General features: G+C 42.4%; 1 protein-coding gene across 3 annotated transcripts in view; it reads left to right on the top strand.

Moving 5' to 3' along the window:
• RB1CC1 (RB1 inducible coiled-coil 1) overlaps positions 1-24087 on the top strand; it is a 93077-nt gene that overhangs the window by 3317 nt on the left and 65673 nt on the right. For all 3 annotated transcript variants that reach the window (XM_020795970.3, XM_020795969.3, XM_078393741.1), the window contains 5 exons: positions 7607-7720; positions 9831-9960; positions 17315-17441; positions 17530-17700; positions 23271-23473. In XM_020795970.3, coding sequence (XP_020651629.2) covers positions 9890-9960; positions 17315-17441; positions 17530-17700; positions 23271-23473 — 572 coding nt within the window. In that variant the 5' untranslated portion in view covers positions 7607-7720; positions 9831-9889. The remainder of the gene's footprint in view (positions 1-7606; positions 7721-9830; positions 9961-17314; positions 17442-17529; positions 17701-23270; positions 23474-24087) is intronic.

Raw genomic sequence — 24087 nt, 5'->3', positions numbered from 1 at the left:
AAAGATGGACCAGAAAGATATTATGGCTGATAGTATCAAAAGTGGCTGAGAGGTCCAGCAGAACAGGGACACACATACAGTACACAGTCCAGTTCCTGGCATAGGTCGTCCGTTAAGGTGATCAAACCAGTGTCCATCTCATAGCCAGACTGAAGCCAGACTGAAATGGATCTAGATAACCCATCTCATTCCAGAATTTCCCAAGCTGAGAAGCGAGGCCCCACCTTTCCCAAAAATGGAACATTAGGGACTTATTCCTGCTTGTTGTTGTTTAGTTGTTAAGTCGTGTCCGACTCTTAATGACCCAATGGACTAGAGCACACCAGGCCCTCCTGTCTTCCACTGCTTCCCAAAGTTTGGTCAAATTCATACTGGTAGCTTCAGTGCCACTATCCAACCATTTTGTCCTCTGTCGTCACCTTCACCTCTTGCTTTCACACTTTCACGTCAGGGTCTTTCCCAGGGAGTCTTCTCTTCTCATGAGATGGCCAAAGTATTGGAGCCTCAGCTTCAGGATTTATCCTTCCAGTGAGCATTCAGGATTGATTTCCTTCAAAATAGATAGGTTTGTTCTCTTTGCAGTCCAGGGGACTCTCAAGAATTTCATCCAGCACCACAATTCAAAAGCATCAATTCTGGTAGTCAGCCTTCTTTATGGTCCAGCTCTCACTTCCATACATCATTACTAGAAAAACCATAGCTTTGACTATGCAGACCTTTGGCGGCAAGGTGATGTCTCTGCTTTTTAAGATGCTGTCAAGGTTTGTCATCGCTTTCCTCCCAAGAAGCAGGTGTCTTTTAATTTTATGGCTGCTGTTCCCATCTGCAGTGATCATGGAGCTCAAGAAAGTAAAATCTGTTCCTCCATATCTTCCCCTTCAATTTGCCAGGAGGTGATGGGACCATTGGCCATGATCTTAGTGTTTTGATGTTCAGTGTCAGACCATTTTGGCGCTCTCCTCTTTCACCCTCATTAAGAGGTTCTTTAATTCCTGCTCACTTTCTGCCATCACAGTGGTATTAACTGCATATCAGAGGTTGTTGATATTTCTTCTGGCAATCTTAATTCCAGTTTGGGATTCCTCCAGTCCAGCCTTTTGCATGATGTATTCTGCATATAAGTTAAATAAGCAGGGAGACAATATACAGCCTTGTCATACTCCTTTCCCAATTTTGACCCAACCAGGATATAGACTGGGACTGGGATGTAGACTGATCTTTTCCAATCCTCCGGCCACTGCTGGGGTTTCCAAACTTGCTGGCATATTGAGTGTAGCACCTTAACAACGTCATCGTTAAGATTTTAAATAGTTCAACTGGAATACCATTACCTTCACTGGCCTTGTTAGCCATGCTTTCTAAGGCCCACTTGACTTCGCTCTCCATGACTGGCTCGAGGTCAGCAAGCACACTATCTGGGTTGTCTGGGACATCAAGATCTTTCTGGTATAATTCCTCTATGTATTCTTGCCAACCGTTGATACATTCTGCTTCTGTGATCTCCCTACCATTTTTGTCCTTTATCACGTCCATCTTTGCACAAAATGTTCCTTTAATATCTCCAATTTTCCTGAACCAATCTCTGTTTTTTTGCTTTTCTATTATTTTCGTCTATTTCTTTGCACTGTTCATTTATGAAGGTCCTCTTTTCTCTCCTTGCTATTCTTGGGAAGTCTGCATTCCATTTTCTGTAACTTTCTCTATCTCCCTTGCATTCCCCCCCCTTCTCTTCTCTGATATTTGTAAGGCCTCATTGGACAGCCACTTTGCTTTCTTGCCTTTCCTTTTCTATGGGATGGTTTTTGTTGCTACCTGCTGTACAATGTTACTAGCCTCTATCCAAAGTTCTTCAGACACTCTGTCCACCAAATTGAGTTCCTTAAATCTGTTCTTCACTTCCACTGTGTACTCATAAGGGATTTGGTTTAGTTTACAGTGGTGCCTCGCTAGATGATAATAATCCATTACACTGAAATCGCTGTTTAGTGAAATCATCATCTAGCGAAAAGCATTTCCCCATTGGAATGCATTGAAACCTGTTTAATGCGTTTCAATGGGGAAGAATCGTTGTCTAGTGAAGATCAGCCATAGGAAAGCTGCTTTGTGAACCTCCGATCAGCTGTTTAAATAGCTGTCTTGCGAAGCTTAGGTCCCGAAAACACCTGATTTTGTGAGCACGGAGGGAGCTGTCAAAATCGTTGTCTAGCGAAAATTGGTTTGTGAAGCAGGGACCAAACATTGTCCAGCGAAATTCCCCCACAGGAATCACTGTTTTGCGAATTGCTATAGCGATCGCAAAAAGTCAATGTCTAGCGAAAAAACTGTCATGTGGGGTAACTGTCTAGCGAGGCACCACTGTATATCTGACTAGTCCAGTGGTGTTTCCTACTTTCTTCAGTTTAAGTTTGAATGTTGCTATAAGAAGTTGATGATCAGAGCCAGAATCAGCTCCAGGTCTTGTTTTTGCTGACTGTATAGAGCTTCTCCATTTTTGGCTGAAGAGAACATAATCAATCTGATTTCGGTATTGCCCATCTGGTGATGTCCATGATTCTTAACATCATTAGGAGAGACCTTTCGCTTGGTCCCACCACCTTCACAGGTGCCCTTGGTGTAGACATGGGAGAGAGCCTTCTTGTTGATCCCAGACTTTGGAACACAAGCAGGCAGAGAACTTTTTCTTCAGGCAAGCTTTCCCTTAGTGACTGACTGCTTAAGTGGAGTTTTCAAATTGTTGGTTGTGCCTTGCTGCTTTGAATATTTCTTTGGTGTTGTTTTTGTTTACTGTCTTTTAGTGTGATATTTGTTTGATGCTGTTTAGTATTTGTATACTTACTGTTTTTAGCTTTAAATATTGTCTTTTAGTAAGTTGCCTTGGATCAATTTTAAGGAGAAAAGTGGGGTAAAAATATTTTAAATAAATATAAATAACAAATGAATGTTCACCTGGGGAAAGGGAGGAAAGTACAGGTTGGATTCATGATCTGTCATCTAGTAGTAGAAGGAGAGCTGAGGATGAACAGTGCCTTTATTAGATCATCTATTGCTCAACCTTGAAATCGAGGAGTGGGCCACATTTTTTGTAGACATTAGTAGAAGGTCTCTCTGCCTCGTTTGGGGAGGATGTGGGAAATCAGCTCCATTGCATCCAGCTGAATTTAGATCCGGTATCTGTACTACTGATAGCATGGAGGAGATTAACTTTCTGAACATTTTGGTCTTTTACTAATCCTCACAGCAGTCATCTGTAGGTTTTTGTCTGTTATATGTAGACAGCAATCTCAGATGAGATAAATATAAAGTTTCTGAAGGCTTTGAGTTGAATTCCTAGCACACTCAATTAAACTTGATTTCTGAACTCCATGTTGGACAGTATCATTGAAGCAACCAACATGAATTTGACACATCTCCGGGAGGCAATGGAAGATAAGAGGGCCTGGCGTGCTCTGATCCATGGGGTCATGAAGTGTCGGAAACGACTAAACAACATTAACAAGCTCCATGAAATCCATCACATTGCCTTCAACTTGCCTGATAGAACACTATTTCTTTGAATCTCTTGTATTTAGTGTAGACTTATTCTGCAGTGTGTGTGAATGAAATATCTTAATTTTTGCATTAGATTTTTAGTATCTGAAATATTAGGTACGTATGTACATGGCTGGTAAAAAATTCTTAATAATAATTATGTGGTACCAAGTCAGTTCTTACTCACGATGACCCTTTTCAGGTTTTCCAGTCAGAGTATACTCTGAAGTGATTTACCTTTACATTCTTCTGGGAGCACCCTGGGACTGTGCAGCTTGTCCATGACAACACAAGCTGGCCAACCTCTGACTCCACAGCCAGATGCCTAATTCTCTGAGCTATCCAGCCAGTTATTCAAAGTTACTATTAAACTTGCTTAGGTCCTTGGGATTTTTCCATCTTTCTTGGGTTTTCATTGCTGCCATTTAGTTATGCCCTCCAGAGCAATAAAAGCACTGTGAAATACATCAAAGGAAAACTTGGTACATGTAACTTTGTAGGACCGATGCACTGAAATGTAAAATAATTCAATCCGAGTAGGCATCCTTCAGTCTCAAGAGACTATGGTAACATGCTCTGAATAGAGGTCTTGGAACAGCGTCTAGTGTGGCTGAGAAGACCAATTCGAGAGTGACAATCCCTTCCACACTGAAGACAACTCCAATCTGTCCCCTGTCCAGCTCCCTGATTTTGCTGCTTTCGTGACTGCCTCTTTGCCTTGGCCTACTGGACAAGGGTCTCTTCAAATTGCGAGAGGTGATGCTGCACTGCCTGCCTCCAGGCTGAATGCTCAGATGTCAAGGTTTCCCATCTGTTGAGGTCCATTCCTAAAGCCTTTAGATCCCACTTGCAGATATACTTGTATTGCAGTTGTGATCTCTCTCTGGGGCGCTTTCCATGCCCTAATTCTCCATACAAGAGATCTTTTGTAATCTGACCGTCAGCCATTCTCATGACTTTCTCACGACAAAATAATTCAATATTCTGAGCAATATTTGAAAGGAAGAAAGACAGGCAAGGTCTAATTTAGTTTTAAATAGTTTCTTAAAAGGATATATCAGCAAATTGTGATCGCTGTTCTTTCTTATTTCTTTGCTTAATAGATTATGCAGAAAATTGACCGTCACTTAATCTTAATGTCATGCAACATTACTTTTCCGAGGGGGAAAAAGACATTGCTGAACTTGAATTCATCATCTCTAGTTATTCTGGCCAATATTGAAGCGTGATGGGGCTAGACGTCTGGAGGGCTGAACTTTCCCTAGTCCTAGTATATGGTTAGACATTCTTATTAAATCTTTTAATTACATAAAGAATACATAAAACAGGTGGAAAGAAACTTTTGTGGGGCATACTGTACAATCAGTATCTACCATAGCTACTGTTGAGGCGCTTTGCTTCCCAGACATTTAATGATAGCCTTGCCCAAATGTTTCATGGAATCAGCATTATGTCACAGGGGACAGAACTCAAGCAGAAATATTTAGACTACAGGTGATGACATTGTAGTAAACTGGAGTGCAAGATGCTATGAACTCTTCTGACATTGTGTTTTCTGTCCTACATTCACCAGAAGTAGTTCTAGTTAGTTAATTCAGAAATATAGCATATTTAAAATAGTACACACAGCTTATAAAGTTATGTTGAAAGAAATACATTCGATTTCTTAAAGTTTAGTTTGGCAGAGCAGTCTCACAATCTAGCTAAGGTAGCTGGACCTTACTCTGTTATCTAATAAGCTTTTTATATTTCTCTGTCAGTAACATCAAAGGCATAATAATAGTTTGAGGAAAAAATAGCTTAAGATTGATGCCCTTTCCTTTAAAATACTAAGCAGCTATCACTACCCACTCGTCAAAACATTACATTTCATGATTCTTCTGTATTGGCAATGTATGGCAGGAACCATTAGACATGTAATAGCAGGAACATCCAGAGGAGCTTGCCAGGAACATTTTGTATACAATCTACAGGTATATGTACAGTGTGCTGCTGGGCAGCAGCCCCAACACAGAACTTTTCTGTCTTTCCAGAAAGAGAACAGTAATTAATACTTATGGGCATATCATTCTATGTTCCCATAGTTGGTGTCTCTATCCCCTGGCACAGGGGTCTCCAAACTATGGCCGATGGACCACATCCAATGTGCCTTGCCTTTTTATCTGGTCGGGCGGATGGGTGGGGTGTTCACAGAGGTGGGAGTGAGGGTGAGCCCATGCGCACACATGTATTCCTTTGGTCCTCGAAAATGTGGAGCATATATGATGTGGCCCTCATGCTGAGAAGTTTGGAGACCTCTGATCTAGATAGATAAACTTAATCATGGTCAGTGACCAATATCCAAAATAAGTGTACATAAAATGCACAATATCCAGAAAGCATATACCTATATAAATATGCCTAACATCTTTCTATTGCTACAACTAAGACTGGCTAAAAAATTACTGAAACTTTTCCTTTGCAGATTTTGTACAAAATTTTGCTGCTTTAAACAATATACTTATATCTGGCCCTGAGAGCATGTCTGTGTTTTGCCCTGACAGCGCTAAAATAAGCCTCTCAGCATCCAGGAAATAGCTTTATCATCTAGGTATTTTAGATAACTTTACTCATAATTTATATTATGATTGTTAGGCTGTGCTTATTTTGGAGTAGGGCTATGGAACTGAGGGTCCTTCAGGAGTTGTAGGATCTCATACTCTTTCCAGCCCAGATAGAATGGCAAGTGGTCAGGGACAGTGCTGAGCAACATGATCTATGCAGCTTCTTTCTGTGTTTAAAATGGGGGGTTTGCTAATGAGTTTTAAAGTTCAGATCTTCAGGACTTCTAATTAAATTCTTTTCTTTATCGACCAGCATAGTTGCCTTGTTCTTGCATTCTCAGTTGCAAGAATGGAAGCAAGGCTCCAGACAAGTGTTTAAATTTAACATCCATAGTTATCTGTTAAAGAGAAACCTGTCTTTATATACTGCTTTGTTGCCAAATTTAGTTAAATGTTTGTGCATAATTCCCCTGAACCGATTTCCCTCTTGTGTATTCTCATTTTTTCTGACATAAGGGCATCATGATGTGGCCCTTGTTTGTATTTTATGAGCTGTGTTTTCTTACTAAGATGTATACACTTCTATTACTGTGTCATCATTAGCTTCAGTCAAGATCCTGTTCTTCACTGTAAGGGCAGAGGGCAAATAAAGCAAACTTCTGTGTGGGTGTATTGATCATTACATTTGTTCTGCTGACATAACTTCATGCCAGCAGGACAGATAGTATCTGGATGCTGGATAGCACACTTGCCATCTAATATGCCCACCCTTCTGTTCCATTCCTATGACACTCCATCTCTTTGCCCATTTCCGCCTCTTCCACTTGCAGGCGCCTTATAACATACAGTTTGAGTCCCATTCTCCCTTTCACCTCTGCATAGTCTGTGCGACTGCTTGATAGTTCAGTGCCTTAGGTCTCTGGCTGCAGAGCCAGAGGTTGGCAGCTCGATTCCCCACTGTGCCTCTTTGACAGGGGCTCTATTCAGTGATCCATAGGGTCCCTCCAAGCTCTGCAGTTCTAGGTGTATTACGACTAGCAAAGGCACGTGTGGGCAAATAGACTTAGTTGCAAGGGTGAATTTGCTGTTTCACCTTTGGTTAAAATTGGTTGTATTCTTCATGTGGTACAAATAACTGAAATGGTATTTTATATGCCACCATTTGTCAGGGTGTAGTTCTTCTTTTCTTTTGCTTAGAGTTTAAGGCATTTCTAGTTAATGTACACATAGTGTGTTCCAGATGTTTTGGCTACAGTTCCCACAGTCCTAGGCCTTTGGCTGTGGTGTGTGTGGCTGGTAGGAATTGCAGACCAAAATATCTGGAGAATAACAGGTTTTCTGCCCCGATGTATATTGCGTATGTTCTGGACAGAGGTGTTAGTGTATTGTTTTCTGTGCAACACAAAGTATTCTATTCCTGGTTAATAAATGTGCTTTAGTAGTAGTTTTTGAAGTGCCGTATTGTCAGTGTCATTGTTAACAAACTCCCTGTTGTAGAGGTACTCAGAACTTTATTTCTGTTTTTCTCATTGCAGGTCTTTAATGCTCTGTGTTTACTGAAAACTCTTGCCAAAGTCACATGAGGAAAATAAGTTATTTGCAATCTAGTTGTTCTTAAACATAGTGGTACCTCCATGCAGTGCCTGAAGGTAAGTGTTATATCCTAGAAAGCAAAGGTTTCCAGGTAACACTCTTTGATATAGCAAAGCAAAGCAAAAAAGCAAAGCGTGCTGCTTATAAGACATAAGAAATTTATTTGTCATTGTACTCTCTGTGTGGTTTACAGGTTAATTATGCAGGCTACACATGCCGCCCCCCCAGCGAGCTGGGTACTCATTTTACCGACCTCGGAAGGATAGAAAGCTGAGTCAACCTTGAGACAGCTACCTGGGATTGAATCCCAGGTCGTGAGCACACTTTTGGCTGCAGTACAGCAGTTTAACCACTGCGCCACAAGGCTCATATACATACTGCAGTAACTTTTAAAACAGAATGTACTGTTGCATTTATTTATTTATTTGCTTGCTTGCTTCTTTGTTTATTTGTCTTTCTGCCTGTCTGTTTATACTTTGATTTATATACTACCCCATTAGTGCCAAAGCACTATTCTACGTGGTTTGCAAGAAATTAAAACAAACAGCATAATAAACAATAAATGCAACATAAATAACAAAAAACATCATCCAAAACTAAACAATCAATGGCAAAAACCAATCTTCGGAATGAAGCAAGACTGGAGGTGAGCTATTTAGTTGCGGTCAATGTGAAAGGCCTCTCTGAAGTACAGTGGGGTCTTGACTTAAGAACGGCCCGAGTGAAGAACATTTTGACTTACAAACCACTCTCATAGGAAAATATTGACTTGACTTACATACTTAGATTTGAGTTACGAACTGAAAAAAACCCACGTGGGAGGCAGGGAAAGTGCAAAATTTGAACTTTCAGTTAACTGTTGGCCAGTGAAAAGGGTGCCTGTCTGCTTCCTCACTCCTCCCAGCATTTAGAGAGTGGATTGGGACACAGTCTTCAGACTGCCTGGACTGTATTTTCCCTGCCTTCCCTGAACCTTTCTTGACCTAAGAAAAAAAGAAACAAAATATCCCCCTGTAGTGGTCGAAGGCGGAATAGCAGCTTCCCATTAGTTTCTATGGACGGAAAAGAGCAGATACGGATCAAATGGTTTTCAATGCATTCCTATGGGAAATGCAGATTTGACCTGAGAACTTTTTGACTTGAGAACCGCCTTCCAATACGGATTAAGTTCTCAAGTCAGGACCCCACTGTATTGCCTTCTAAATCAGTACAGAGGGGGGGGCAGGTGTAGCTCCTCTGGAAGTTGATTGCATAATGTTCCTGCCACCACGGAGAAAGCCTTACCTATTGTAGATTACTTTTAGGCCTCTCTCGGGGTGGCTTCATGGCGCAGCTTGATCTGAAATGATCTGGTGGGTGGGGCAGATAACATTGGGGAAAGTCACTCTGACAGGTAATGTGGTTCCAAACCATGGGAGGGGGGTTTCATGTCTCAAAATCTTGAACCTGATCTGGGACACAACAGGTAAGTAGTTGAGGCTGGCCTGTACTGGGGTGATATTATCAAATTTGCTCACATCAGCCACCAGTGTGGCTGCCACATTCTGGATCAGCTATAGTTCTGGACGTCATCACAGAGATGTTTCTGGGCATAGAGAAAATGAAGCTAGAGAAACCAATACACCAGGATTTCACTTGTTTTCTCCTGAAGCTTTGGAGGGATACTATTCTTAGCCTCAGACCCCACTAGGTTGGCAAACGTACTTTCCAGTGGCCCGGAGTAGCCTTCATTGTTCTGCTTACCTAGAGAGTCTTCTTGGTGGAGCTTCCTCCTCCTTATTGCAGGAAAGAACCACTTTTATTTGTGTCTCTTCACTTAATCTCCCACTCCTTCCCTCATGAGCTTGTGATTGTTGCCATCTCTCCTAGGCAGCAGCTGCTGATACTGTTGTTCTTGGCTGCAGATGGACATGTATGCTCTTCTGCCAGCTCTTCTGGATACTCTTTCCCCTTTTCTTCAACAGTCAGGGCAGAAGCCAGTTGACTATGACATAATATAAATTTATTACTGTTGATTAGAGCTACCATATATGTAAAAGGACTAATTCATACATGTCCATCGGGGCTTTTTCATTCTAGTGTAAGAGGTATTGATTGTGTCTTAAATTTTAATACTGTGACCTTAACTTTTGTTTTATCTGACTTAATTTTTGGTTTTCTTTGCAGTTTCAAAACAATAATCACAACATCAAAGGTATAAACTTCCAGAATTTAAAGAAGTCAGCATGAAGTTATATGTGTTTTTGGTGAACACTGGAACCACCCTTACCTTTGATACAGAACTTGCAGTACAGAAGTAAGAACATCTCTTCTTCTAAAGGAAATTTTGCTGGACTGATTATATCAAAATTGTTTATTTCCAAATTTTGGTATAGATTGAGTGATATCCTGTTGCATGATAATGCAAATGGTGTAACTTTTGGTAGTGAATTGGCAAAGTTTAAGACATTTCTGTAGACATTGTCTGTGGCATAGTGAGTTGAATAACTCAGTGTGGAACAGGTAAGATCTATGGAGGTTTCTTAACTAATAGCAGTCTCTCCTAGTTATGCTATTTGTGTAATTTTGCAGCAGAATTTCAGCTATTACGTTTGGGAATAAGAGTCAAAGCAATACTATTGTTGGAGTGCACCTAACAATAGGCTAGTTTTATACATTTTCTTTACTGCTTAAGAAATATTTAAAACTATTGTGAAAGTAGTATGCTGTTACGTAGATTGCATATTTTAAAACTTGCTGAAATTCATTACTTTCATAGATGCATGGAGTTGGAAGAGACCACTGAGGCCATCTAGTCCAACTCCCCCCCCCCCCGCCATGCAGGAACATCCATCAAAGTACTCCCAACAGATGGCCATCCAGCCTCTGCTTAAAAACTTCCAAAGAACGAGACTCCACCACCCTTCGAGGCAGCCTATTCCACTGCTGGAGAGCTCTGACCATCAGGAAGTTCTTCCTAATGTTCAGATGAAATCTCTTTTCCTGTACAGTGGTCCCCTGCTTGGCGACAATAATGCATCCCAGCAAAATTGCTGTACAGCAAAATCGTCGTCAAGTGAAAGAAGAAAAAAAAACTCATTGGAATGCATTGAAAACTGGTCAGTGTGTTCCAATGGGGGAAATACCTGATCGTCCTGTGAAGATTCTCCATAGGGTGGCCATTTTCCAATGCCTGTATAGCGAAAATAGGTCGGCAAAACAGTGGGGAGCCATTTTGTGAGCTGCTGATCAGCTGTTTTTAAATTGTCATTAAGCAAAAAATCAATTCCCAAAGCAGGGAACTGATTGTCGTGAAGTGAAAAAAACACATTGAATCATCATTCTGTGATCGCTATAGCGATCGCAAAAAAACTCATTAAGTGATTTCGTCGTCAAGCGGGGTCATAGTCAAGCGGGGCACCACTGTAGTTTGAAACCATTGATCCATGTCCTAGTCTCTGGAGCCCTGGAAAACAAAATTGTCCCCTCTTCAGCATGAAATCCTTTCAAATATTTAAACATGGCTATTATGTCCCCTCTCAAACTTTTTGTCAAGTTAAACATTCCCATTAGAAAGCATGGCTAATGATAAGGCCAGTGGAGGTGAAGGCACTCCAGTGGAACTATTTAAAATTTTAGAAGATGACGCTGTAAGGTGCTACTCAATATGCCAGCAAGTATGGAAAATTCAGCAGTGGCCAGAGGATTGGAAAAGATTAGTTTACATCCTAATCTCAAAGAAGGGCAATGCCAAAGAATGTGACAACTACCGTAAAATTGCATCGTTTCAAACGCTAGCAAGGTTATGCTAAAAATCCTACAAGGTAGTCTTCAGCAGTATGTGGACCGAGAACTCCCAGAAGTACAAGCTGGATTTCAAAAGGTCAGAGGAACTAGAGACCAAATTGTTAACCTGCACCGGTCTATGGAGAAAGCCAGAGAATTCCAGAAAAACATCTACTTCTGCTTCATTTGCTATGCAAAAGCCTTTGACTGTGTCGACCACAGCAAACTATGACAACTCCTTAAGGACATGGGAGTGCCTGACCTGTCGGGATCTGCAAGATGAGAGAAAGTAGGGGTCTTGCAGATGAAGCCTCAGGGGCAGGGATCTTTCTCCTTGACCAGCAAGGGGGAAAAGAAAAGACGGGACACTCGAGTGTATGGCAGCTGTTCAGAGGCGGAATCTCTCGTTCCCCCCCTCCTCTTCTTTTATTGTATCCCCCTACTACATTTGCTCTAGTTAATCAATACAGAGGTAACTAATTTCCTGAATACACAGGCATCAGTAAACAGAGTGGTTGGTAAACAGACAGGCTGGTAAACAGACAGTTAATAGTAAACAGACACAGCTAACTTCAAATACACAGCCAATGTAAACATTCCTCAGGAAGACATTTTAACTACATTACCCAGAGACAATGGACAGCAGGTCAATGATTTATCCGTTACTGGAAGTTAGCAGTTATGTACGTGTCTTGCAGCTAGGGCATGATGTCTGCTACTAGCATACAGATATATACATTTATATACATTTATAATATACATTTGCTACTGCCATAGATATATACATTTTAAAGGCATACAATTTTCCCACATCCCAACCGTTTTTTATTTATTTTGTTAAAGACAATTGCTGTTGTAAACTCCTGAAAATTCCGAATCCAGGTATGATATGAAGTCAGGCTCATCTTCAGCAGAGGGCTGAATAGCATGTTCCAGGCCACTGGGAATAAGGAAAGCATTCAAATAGCCAATCCTGCTTCCTTGTTGCACTGAGAGGCAAAACTCATTCTTTACAACTTTAAAACATTGTTCAGATGGAATGAAACCTGGAATCTTGCAAGAGAATTAAATGGCATATTCTGATGACATCAACATTACAATGTAGATTAAAGAAAACACAATATTGGATAGATAAAATTACAATTACAATAAGATATGCATAACAAGAATACAGAACAATTTTCAGGAAAATAAAACATATTGAAAACATATTATTCAGATATATAAGCACAGCATATTGCTAAGAGACAAAAGCAAAACATTTTAAGGTATACAGATTTTTTGCATAGAAATATGTGACACAGACAACTTCCCCACTGAAGACACACACACCATGAATTTCTTGTATGACACTTGACAGGAGAGATACATATAGAGCTTGGCAACAGAACAGAAACTTATTTTGAGGGATGAGTAGTAAAGAATGATGTTGATATGCATCTGCCTGGCTCTTGGGCAAAGTTCTTAAACTGTACAACTGACTGAATTTAAAAAGTTGCCTGCTAGTGCCCTTAAATTTCCCCTGGATTGAAAATATGTTTTTACAAGCATGTCAGATGTATCAGCATCACAGTGTACAAAATTGCCTACTGTGGGGCCTACTTGTAGGGAATAATATGCTTCTCTGTCTCAGGGATAAACAGACAAAGTTTTCATATTACATTAGAAAATAATTTTCAAAGAAAACTGTGACGTAAAAGAATAAACATACAGTGTCTACAACAAAATTAAATTCATATTAGGAAAAACTCAAAGGCTAAAACTGCATTTAATTCTGAGCATAAAACTAAGAATTGCTTCTCTAAAATTCAATATCCATTATCCTTTAAGATCTGTCTAACAGAGGAAACACATGTCATGCACTTTTATCCTGCAGAAAGAAAAACAAACAGTTAGCAAGCCACAGCTTGCAGATGAAAATTCGCTGAGAGCTCAGTTGTAACAAGTCTTTCTCCAAATTGGAAGGTGATGGGGGAAAACTTTCTGGTTCGCTTCCTCCCACCCCAATATGCAGCATTAGTCTCTCTACTGGCCAGGTGGGAGGCATTCTTTGGTGATCTATATAATTGCCATGTCCGGCTGAGTAGGACTTTTTATTCAAACAAGATTAGCACATGGAAAAAGCAGTTCAAAACCAGCTTCATGTTGGGGTGTAGCAGTTACCCCCCTTAGATTCTCTTCTTCGTCCCCTTCCTTATATGATGCAGCTAATGCTTGCAAAGCTGCTTTTGTACCCCAGTCTATGATCACAGAAATCTGGGCCTGGGTCCCAATTCGCTGGGACATAATGCAACTTTGGCTGAACCGGCGGAGATACTGAGGTAGCTGCTGCTTCTTTCAGGCCAGCAAGCAAGGGAGTCAGGCATGCAGTTTGATTTGCTGATTGGAATGCGTTTATAGCTACTCCTGCTGCTTGAGTTAAAGCTGTTGTCGTGAAGCTTTGCTGAACAGCAGTAGCAAATGCAGTTCCTCCCATAAACATTAGAGGACTATCAGGGGATGCACCAGCATTAATTTTTGTTTGCTTAAATGCTAAATCTTGCCATTCTGGAAGGCAAGTGAGTCCTTCTGCTGGTGGAAAGGAATCTTTTATCAAGGCCTTGCAGTCGTTAAGCCATGGGGCAGATAAAGAGTTCATCCCATTGTCCTGGTTACTGCTTTGCAGTTTGTGGATGCCTTGAGCTGGGAACAATTCACAACTAGCAGAAACAGCTGGCACATCTCTCTGTGCTTCTGCTGCTCCCTCAATGACAGGAGGGGCAGAAATGACACCAGTTTCTGCACAAGCACCTGTTGTATCCATTGAAGGATGGTTATCAATATCAGTTGCCTGAGGTGCCAATGCTTTTAATTCATCAGGCTGGTCCAAGGAGTTGTTCTCATGTTGCTCCAGGCAAGCCAAAGAGGCTGAAGGGAGTGGAGGCAGAATTTGAGGGAGTTGTTTGATTAGATTAGCCTCGAATTCTGGATCGAAAAAGATGTTACGTGTGTCTTGGAGGCAAGTACACACTACAAATTGTTCCTGAAGATTGGATAAAGAAGTTCCCATGTTTCTAAAAGTGTAGGTGTCTTACTTGACAAATTCCACTCACCCGAGGGATCCTTGCGGATGATTGACGCGTCTTGGGGCCTGTGTCAGGCGAGATGAGTGCGAATTGTCGAAAGTTGACCTCAGTCCTACTCATCGGGATCCAGAGGATGCGTGCGCGCGCTGTAGCCCTTCCATACCGGGCGTGATGAGTAGGTGGTCTTCGAGAGTGGACCTCAGAGAGGTGAATTACCTCAGAGAGGGCACCATTTTGTCGGGATCTGCAAGATGAAGGAAAGTAGGGGTCTTGCAGATGAAGCCTCAGGGGCAGGGATCTTTCTCCTTGACCAGCAAGGGGGAAAAGAAAAGACGGGACACTCGAGTGTATGGCAGCTGTTCAGAGGCGGAATCTCTCGTTCCCCCCCTCCTCTTCTTTTATTGTATCCCCCTACTACATTTGCTCTAGTTAATCAATACAGAGGTAACTAATTTCCTGAATACACAGGCATCAGTAAACAGAGTGGTTGGTAAACAGACAGGCTGGTAAACAGACAGTTAATAGTAAACAGACACAGCTAACTTCAAATACACAGCCAATGTAAACATTCCTCAGGAAGACATTTTAACTACATTACCCAGAGACAATGGACAGCAGGTCAATGATTTATCCGTTACTGGAAGTTAGCAGTTATGTACGTGTCTTGCAGCTAGGGCATGATGTCTGCTACTAGCATACAGATATATACATTTATATACATTTATAATATACATTTGCTACTGCCATAGATATATACATTTTAAAGGCATACAATTTTCCCACACTGACCACCTTACCTATTTCCTGAGAAATCTATATGTGGGACAGGAGGCAAGAGTTAGAACTGGATATGGAACAACTGATTGGTTCAAAATTGGGAAAGGAGTACGACAAGGGTGTATATTATCTCCCTGCTTATTTAACTTATATGCAGAATGCATCATGCGAAAGGCAGGACTGGATGAATCCCAAGGCGGAATTAAGATTGCTGGAAGATATATCAACAACCTCAGATATGCAGGTGATACCACTCTGATGGCAGAAAGTGAGGAGGAGTTAAAGAACCTCGTAATGAGGGTGAAAGAGGGAAGTGCAAAAATGATCTGAAGCTCAACATCAAAAAAGCTCAGATCATGGCCACTGGTCCCATCACCTCCTGGCAAATAGAAGGGGAAGATATGGAGACAGTGACAGATTTTATTTTCTTGGGCTCCATTATCACTGCAGATGGTGACAGCAGCCACAAATTTAAAAGACGCCTGTTTCTTGGGAAGAAAGCGATGACAAACCTAGACAGCATCTTAAAAAGCAGAGACATCACCTTGCCGCCAAAGGTCCCCATAGTGAAAGCTACGGTTTTTCCAGTAGTAATGTATGGAAATGAGAGCTGACTGTCAAAGAATTGATGCCTTTGAATTGTGGTGCTGGAGGAGACTCTTGTGAGTCCCCTGGACTGCAAGGAGAACAACCCTATCCATTTTGAAGGAAATCAACTCTGAGTGCTCACTGGAAGGACAGATCCTGAAGCTGAGGCTCCAATACATTGGCCATCTCATGAGAAGAGAAGATTCCCTAGAAAAGACCCTGATGTTGAGAAAGTGTGAAGTCAAGAGGAGAATGGGACGTCAGAGGACAAGATGGTTGGACAGTGTCATGGAAGCTACCAGCATGGAGTTGACCCAACTCCGGGAGGCAGTAGAAGACAGGAGGGCCTGGCATGCTCTGGTGCATGGGGCCATGAAGAGTCGGACATGACTTAATGACTAAACAACAACAAAACATTCCCAACTCCCTAAGCCACTCCTTGTAGGACTTTGCTTCCAGACCTTTAATCATTTTAGTCAACCTCCTTTGGACACATTTCAGGTTGTCAACATCCTTTTTGAACAGAGGTGCCCAGAACTGGACACAATACTCCAGGTGAGGTCTGACCTAAGCGGAATAGAGTGGTACTATCACTTCCCTTGATCTAGACACTATATTTCTATTGATACAACCAGGAATCGCATTGGCTTTCTTGGCAGCTGCATCATGCTGCTGACTCATGTTCAGCTTGTGGTCTACCAAGACTCCTAGATCGCTTTCACAGGTACTGTTGTCTAGCCAGGTGTTTTCCGTCATATATCTGTGCAGTTCATATTTTCTGCCTAGGTGTAGGACCTTACATTTCTCCCTGTTGAAATTAATTTTGTTAATTTTTGCATAGGGCTCTAAGCTGTCAAGGTCATTTTGAATTTTAATCTTGTCCTCTGGGGAATTAGCAATCCCTGCCAATTTAGTATAATCTGCAGATTTAATCAACATACTCTCTATTCCTTCATTCAAGTCATTGATAAAGATGTTGAATAACACGGGACCCTGAAGAACAGAACCCTGAGGCATCCTACTAGTCACCTCTTTCTAGGATGAAGGGGAGCCATTTTTGATCACCCTTTGGATTCAGTCAGTCAGTCAATTACAAATCCACCTAACAGTAGCACTATCTATTTAAGACTCACTTGAGATTCTTTCTTCTCTTCCAATAGCTCTCTAAAGGAATGAATATAATGTTGTATTTATGACATAGTAACTGCAGTGCTTATGGTTTGAGTTTATGTTTAGGCATTAAACGACAGAGTAGGCATATTGACAATCCTGGCTGTAATTCTTTGGCACTATCCTTCACTTACTGTAACAAATTAAAGATTAGACAATAGTAATTACTTTTATCTATCTTCATATTTAATATTTATCAGCATATGGTATTAACAAATCATTGTATATATATTTTTAATGTTGGTGGAAGTTAATGAAGTCATTTTTGTAAATTGTTTTGTTTAGTGTGGCAGATCTTAAACAGGCAATCCAAACCAAGTACAAAATCGCTATTCAGCATCAGGTGTTGGTTGTCAATGGCGGAGAGTGCATGGCAGCGGATAGGAAAGTTTGTAGTTACAGTGCTGGAACGGTAAATACTCAGTTCTCCTAATAGTTTTTGCATTTTTTCCCCAAATGCCTGGAAAGAGAAGGAAATAACATGTTGTATTTTAATGTAGGATACAAACCCAATTTTTCTCTTCAACAAAGAAATGATTTTATGTGAACGTCCTCCAGCTATCCCTAAAACAACATTTTCAGCAGAAAATGAGATGGAACTGAAAGTTGAAGAATCTCTTATGATGCCTGCAGTTTTTCATACAGTAGCTTCGCGGACACAGCTTGCTGTGGTAAGCATTGGCAGCATATTTAACAACTGGGCTTTATTAAGTACTGTATTTGTCGACGTACAAGACGACTGGGCATATAAGACGACCCCCCCCAACATTTCCACTCAAAATATAGAGTGGACGGCTCTGCTGTGGCGCTGGCTGCCCGGGTCTCTGCCCAGACCCGCCCTGGAAATTCATGGTTGGCGGCGAGGAGCGGAAGCAGCCATGTGGGTGGCGGGAGCGGAGGACGAGGGGAAGGGGAAGAAGCTGTCTGTGGCGTGCAGGTGAGCGGGCAGCTGGCTCAGCTGCGAGGAGGGCGAGGAGGAGGGGAAGCGGCCGGCCGGGCGGTCTCAGCGGAGGAGGAGGGGAAGGGAAAGCAGCTCTCTGGCAGCGCGTGGGCGAGCAGGCAGCTGGCTCAGCGGCGCGGGGTGGCGGACAGCCCAGCGCGGGTTCTGGCCGCTCAGGCATGGCTGGCCTTGCTTTCCTCCCTCCGTCCGGACCAACCGCCTGCCTGCCTGCCTTCCTCCCCTGCCGGCACGGTCCCGCGTCACTCACTCAACTGTGGCGGCTCCTTCCTAGCCCAGCTGAAGTGCACTCGGCATATAAGACGATCCCCCCACTTGGAGGCATGCTTTTGGGACCAAAAAAGTCATCTTATACACTGGCAAATACGGTACTTTAAAAATCTCTCCAGTAGAAGCTAGTCTGGCAGATTGTTAAAGTATCTTTTTCGTGTGTATGTGTTTGTACTCTGTATGTGTACACTCACTCTGTCTCTCTGATGCTATTCTAGAACATTTTGTGGAATGGAAAACTTCATCAGGTTTTTGGATTTTCTCATACTAGTTTAATTGAGAATTTTAGTAGCTAACTAGTTCTGTATTAATCAAGGTCAATGCTTATTAGATATAGTACCAAACTATCATAGAGCAGAATTAACATGTTTGGAAGGAGGGGAGGAACTGTGGGATGCTTGTGATGTTTATGAACTTGAACATTTACTTTAGATTATTAGATAAGAGACATTTGACTCATTTACTGGATAGGATGTGGAAAGCCTTTGGCATTAGGAGATCTAGGACATTGTGGATCAAATCAGAAGTCCACCTTGTTTATGTAATTTCAGATCTGTAACATGCAAGGTAGTTCTTGTCTGCAGGGCTATAGTCTACAATATGTGACATGAGGAACTAGGTAAGAGGAGGGGAGAAAACAGCCATGGGTGTCAGTTTTAATGACTAGTTTTAAAAGAAATCATTCTTAGCAAGGAGGTGCAGTGGTACTAGTCTCTTAGAGATAAAAGTTTAGGTTATCAGACCTACTCAGGCAATAGAGGATTTTCAGGTAACAATTGTGCTTCACTGCTACAGTAGCAGCAGGTGTATCCAGAGTGTGAGCAGTGGACACAAAACACAGAATTTGGAATGAATGAATAACGGTGATTGTGGCGGAACCCCCATGTCACGCCTGTCCATTATGGGGAGCTCAAGGGCAGGAGCTTATGATAGGACAGGAGGGGCGGAACCTAAAGGACACTTAGACAGCTGGTTAGAGAGTTAGGGAGAGGAGTTGGAGAAAAGAGATTACAGATAGGGAATTGAAGAGAGAGAGTTAGGAGATTGAATTGAGAAAGTTATGACAGAGATTGGAAAGTTGGAATGCTAGAAATAATAGGAAAGAGTTCAAATGCATAGAGAATAAATAGGCAGAGAATATTGTGACATTGAATAAATATACATACAAACCAACGTAAAAGCAAATGATATTTAATGTGATTGTCTCCTGTGATTTGCATAACATCTATAATATTAATAAATCTGTTGTAAAGTGGCGCCCCGCATGACGACGATAATCCGTTCTGGGAAAATCGCTGTTAAGCGAAATCGTCATCATGCGAAAAGCCTTTCTCCATTGGAATGCATTGAAACCCATTTAATGCGTTCCAATGGGGAAATTACCTTGTCGTCCCAGCGAAGATTGCCCGTAGGGAAGCTATTTTCCGAGCATCAGTCAAGTGTTAAAATGGCTGCCCTGCGAAGCATAGGTCCGGAAAACATAGGGCAGCCATTTTAGGACCTCGACAATCAGCTGTAAAGATCATCGTCTTGCGAATAAACGGTTCGCGAAGCACAGACCAAATCATCGTCAAGCAGAATTCCCCCATAGGAATGACTGTTTTGCGAATCGCTGTAGCGATTGCAAAAAGCCATCGTCATGCACTTTTTTCGTACAGTGAGGTTGTCGTCTAGTGAAGTACCACTGTATTGGCAGCACATGTCTAAGATCTATTTGGTATTGAGTGAATAATACCTGGTGGCAGTGTGGTGTGAAGAAACACATCCAGAGGGTGGACTTGGGGTTAGGGAAAATAAACCAAGGATACAGGGTGGACTTGACAGTGAATTATTGCCAAATTAGACATAGGTCCCATGTTTTCTAGGAGGAGATCAATTGGGGAAACTTCTATGTGTTCTCCTAATAGAAGACAGCAACTATGTGTGGGCTTTGCTTGGTATCTTGGACAGAACTGCCAGTTTGGATTCAGTGTGTCTTGGCAACATGTGGATCCTCTTTCCTCTGTTTCTTTGTAAATGTAAGAGATTAAACAGTGTGCATTTCAACTGCCTTGGGATGATCATGGTGAAAATATTTATGATTGTTTCATTTTAAGTTCTTTTGAGCCTGCCTCTTTTTGTTTTCTTTTCTGGGTTTTCTTATTGTGTTTTCTGACACTCCAAAAGCCCTGGAGAATTCTTAAAAACCCATAGAAGCTACATGAGGAAAAAATAAAAACTCACCAAAATGTATAAAAGAAAAAGACACAATAAATTAATGAAATAATTAAAAAAATCCACCAGTTGAACAGGGAAAGCATTTCTCTCTCTCTCTCTTTCTCTCTCTCTTTCTCTCTCTCTCTCTCTCTCTCACACACACACGCACACACACGCGCACACACACACACACACACACACACACACACACACACACACACACACACACACACACACACACACACACACACGGCAAAAGGTAGCAAAATTAAACTTATCACCCTCTCTGCCAAAAATCAAGAAAAGCTAAATAAATAAATAAATAAATAAATAAATAAATAAATAAATAAATAAATAAATAAATAAATAAATAAATAAATAAAAGGAAAGAGAGGCAAAAAGTACAATCAAATCCACCCACATGTCAAAATTGCTAAAATATGAGGCATTTCTCTCTCTCTCTCCCTCTCCTGCTCCCTCCCCCCACTGGATGCCTTCTCTTGTCTTATTTGAGTCCAGCAGGCCAGGCACAGCAGTAACAGAAATAATGCAAGAAAGGAAAAAATTAAAACAAACAGAAACCCAAAATGAGCTGGGGCGGGGGCTTTCCAAAGAAGTCAGGGCTGGCAGAGACCAAAAGCCTGTGAAGCAAAAGGAATCAAATGAACATTAAAAAATTCTCGGTGGGTTCTAGGACCTTCTACAGATTGAACATTCTCCCTCCCTCCAAATGTTCTGATTGGCTGCTGGCAGTTGGTCACATTGTCATTGCAATAGCTCTGCCAGTGTTATGGGATGAGAAAATAGATCAGATGGTTTGAAATATGAAGAGGGAAATGAAAGGTGAAAGAAAGGTTTGACATAGAAAGAGTGGAAAAAAGTTGGTTGTTCTGGGTTTTTCGGGCTCTTTGGCTGTGTTCTGAAGGTTCTTCCTGACATTTCGCCAGTCTCTGTGGCCGGCATCTTCAGAGGACAGCAACCTGTACTCTGGTGTAATTGGCTTGGGAGTGCAGTGTTTATGGCTGTGAGATAGGCTTTTGTCTTTTCCTCTAGATGGGTGATTAGTGTGCATTGTTGTGGGTGTATTGTTGTGCTAAGGGGAAGAGATTATCTGTTCCTGTAATTGATGGGTGTCATTAGCTGGTCTTTTGTGTGTAGTGATCCCCTGTCCTTGTGCCTGGGCAGAGTTCATTGACCTTTTGCACGTACAGTGGTGCCCCGCACAGCGACGTTAATCCGTTCCAGGATTAACGTCGCTATACGAAAACATCGCTGAACGGAATAAAAATCCCCATAGGAACGAATTAAACCCTGTTTAATTCGTTCCTAGGGGGCAAAAACTCACAGTTCAGCGAAGATCTTGCATAGGGCTGCCATTTTCGCTGCCTCGGTAAGCGAGGCACCAAACGGGCAGCCATTTTGGAACCGCCGATCAGCTGGGCGGCGGGCTCTTGGGGAGGACTGTGGGGACCTCCTCCACCCTCCTTCCCAAAAGGCGGCTGACCTTTCCCCCCAGCTGGGCGGCGGGCTCAAGCGGCAGCGGCTGCAGGGTGTCTGGGGTGTCTGGAAGGCTTCGGGACACCCCCCCACCCTGCAGCCGCTGCCGCCGCTTGAAGCCGCCCACCCCAGCCGTTCTCGGACTTCCAGGCGTCCGAGAACGGCTGGGGTAGGTGGCGCGGGGTGGCTGCCGGTGGCGGGGCCAGCACGTCCGAGCGGCAGTTCCCCCCGAGGCCTCTCGGAAGCGCTGGCCGGGAAAATGCCGGCCAGCGCGTCTGAGCGCCGGTGGCGGAGCCTTCCCCCTCCTCCCGGGTCTGGACGATCCACCCCTCACCCTCATCGCCGCCGCCGCCGCTGGGTTTCAGAAGCCCCTTCCGAGACCCAGCATCGGTGGTGGAGAAGGGAGTGAGGGGTTGAGAGGAGGGCAAGGCTCGGGTAATACCCGAGCCTTTCCCTTCTCGACACACCCCTCACCCTCATCTCCGCCGCCGCCGCCGGGTTTCAGAAGCCCCTTCCGAGACCCAGCATCGGTGGTGGAGAAGGGAGTGAGGGGTTGAGAGGAGGGCAAGGCTCGGGGAATACCCGAGCCTTTCCCTTCTCGACACACCCCTCACCCTCATCTCCGCCGCTGACGCTGGGCTTGGAAGTGGCTTCCAAAGTCCAGCAGCGGTGTCGGAGAAGGGGGTGAGGGGTTGGGAGGAGGGCGGCCGTGATCCGCGTCGCGGCCGGCTACCCCATCCATGGACGGACTCCAGAGAGTCCGTCCATGGATGGGGAAGCTGGCCGGGGGCGGATCCAAGCCCTGGAGGCCTGAAAGGTATCTGGACCCCTCCCATCCTGCCGCCGCCGCTTGGATCAGTCCCTCCCTGGCGAGGGTAGGGATCCCGGCCGCGGGGGCAGGGTGGGAGGATCTGGATGCCTTTCAGTTTGTTTCAGGGCATGTTCAGCTAGTGGAAAAAAGTTTTCATGAAAGAAGGAAACATGGAAGAACACAAAACTTTCAGTAATATGAATCATGTTTTAGGGAGTCTTTTGAGGAATCAAGAAAAGAAAACAGACAGGACAAAGAAACTCTTTTTTTTGTCGTTTAGCTCTCATGATCCTTCTAGATAATTTGGTTTTTTATATTGTGTTGCAGTTTATTGTATAGTGCATCTTGTATACAGTCTGTACACTTACACTGAATCTTTTTCTCTTAAGGGATGATTAGACAAGTGATTTTATATCCCATAGTGTCTGTTTGTGTCAATTTCTTAACAAGTAAATATGGGTATCCAGAGTAATCATCTGTTAATGTTTACAAATATTATTTTTCTACAGGAAATGTATGAGATTGCCAAGAAACTTTGTTCCTTCTGTGAAGGTCTGGTCCATGATGAACATCTTCAGCACCAAGGCTGGGCTGCCATAATGGCAAATTTGGAAGATTGTGCATGCTCTTACCAAAAGCTGCTTTTCAAGTTTGAAAATGCTTATTCAAGTTACCTGCAATCCATTGATGACATTAAGCTAAAACTTACACAGTAGGTTTACCTCTAGATAATTAAAAATAGTTTAGCATTTCATACTTATATAATAAACTTCATGTACCTAATAATTCTTGTTTCAGGATTTCGTGATAGATAATTTGGAGTACATTACAGACTGATATGATTCTTGAATTAAGGATACACTTTTTCACAAAATTATTTAGAACTAAATCAGTTTGAATTTAGTTATGTATATGCAGGTACAATGTAAAAATTTTCCCAGCATTTTTTACCTCTCAAAATGTAGATAAGATGCATATTAATTCAGTGATCATCAGTTTCGTTTGTGGACAGATTTTGAGAAATCTTTTCTGTATTTTTAGCACTGTAGAACATACAGTAGACCTGTAATTGTCCAAAAAATAAATCCAGTGAATTCAGCGGGAGTTAAGAAGGCCTACAGCCTTGATGTTAGGATTTTCTTTTAAATTCCTTACAACGTATGTTGAAGTGCTTTCAGATCTTAGCTTCAGATTCTAGAACTAATAACTAAATGCAAGTAATCATGAGGAGTTGTATGGAATTCATTTTGGAGAACACGTCTTTTGTGCCTGCCACTTTCTTTGGTTATTCTTATGGGAGGTTTTGGTCTTTTTTTCTCTCCCAAG

This window comes from Pogona vitticeps, chromosome 4 (assembly GCF_051106095.1).
Source record: "Pogona vitticeps strain Pit_001003342236 chromosome 4, PviZW2.1, whole genome shotgun sequence".
Classification (NCBI taxonomy): Eukaryota; Metazoa; Chordata; class Lepidosauria; order Squamata; family Agamidae; genus Pogona; species Pogona vitticeps.
The sequence above is the reverse complement of the archived record's forward strand: the minus strand, read 5'-3'. Positions and strand labels throughout refer to the sequence as shown.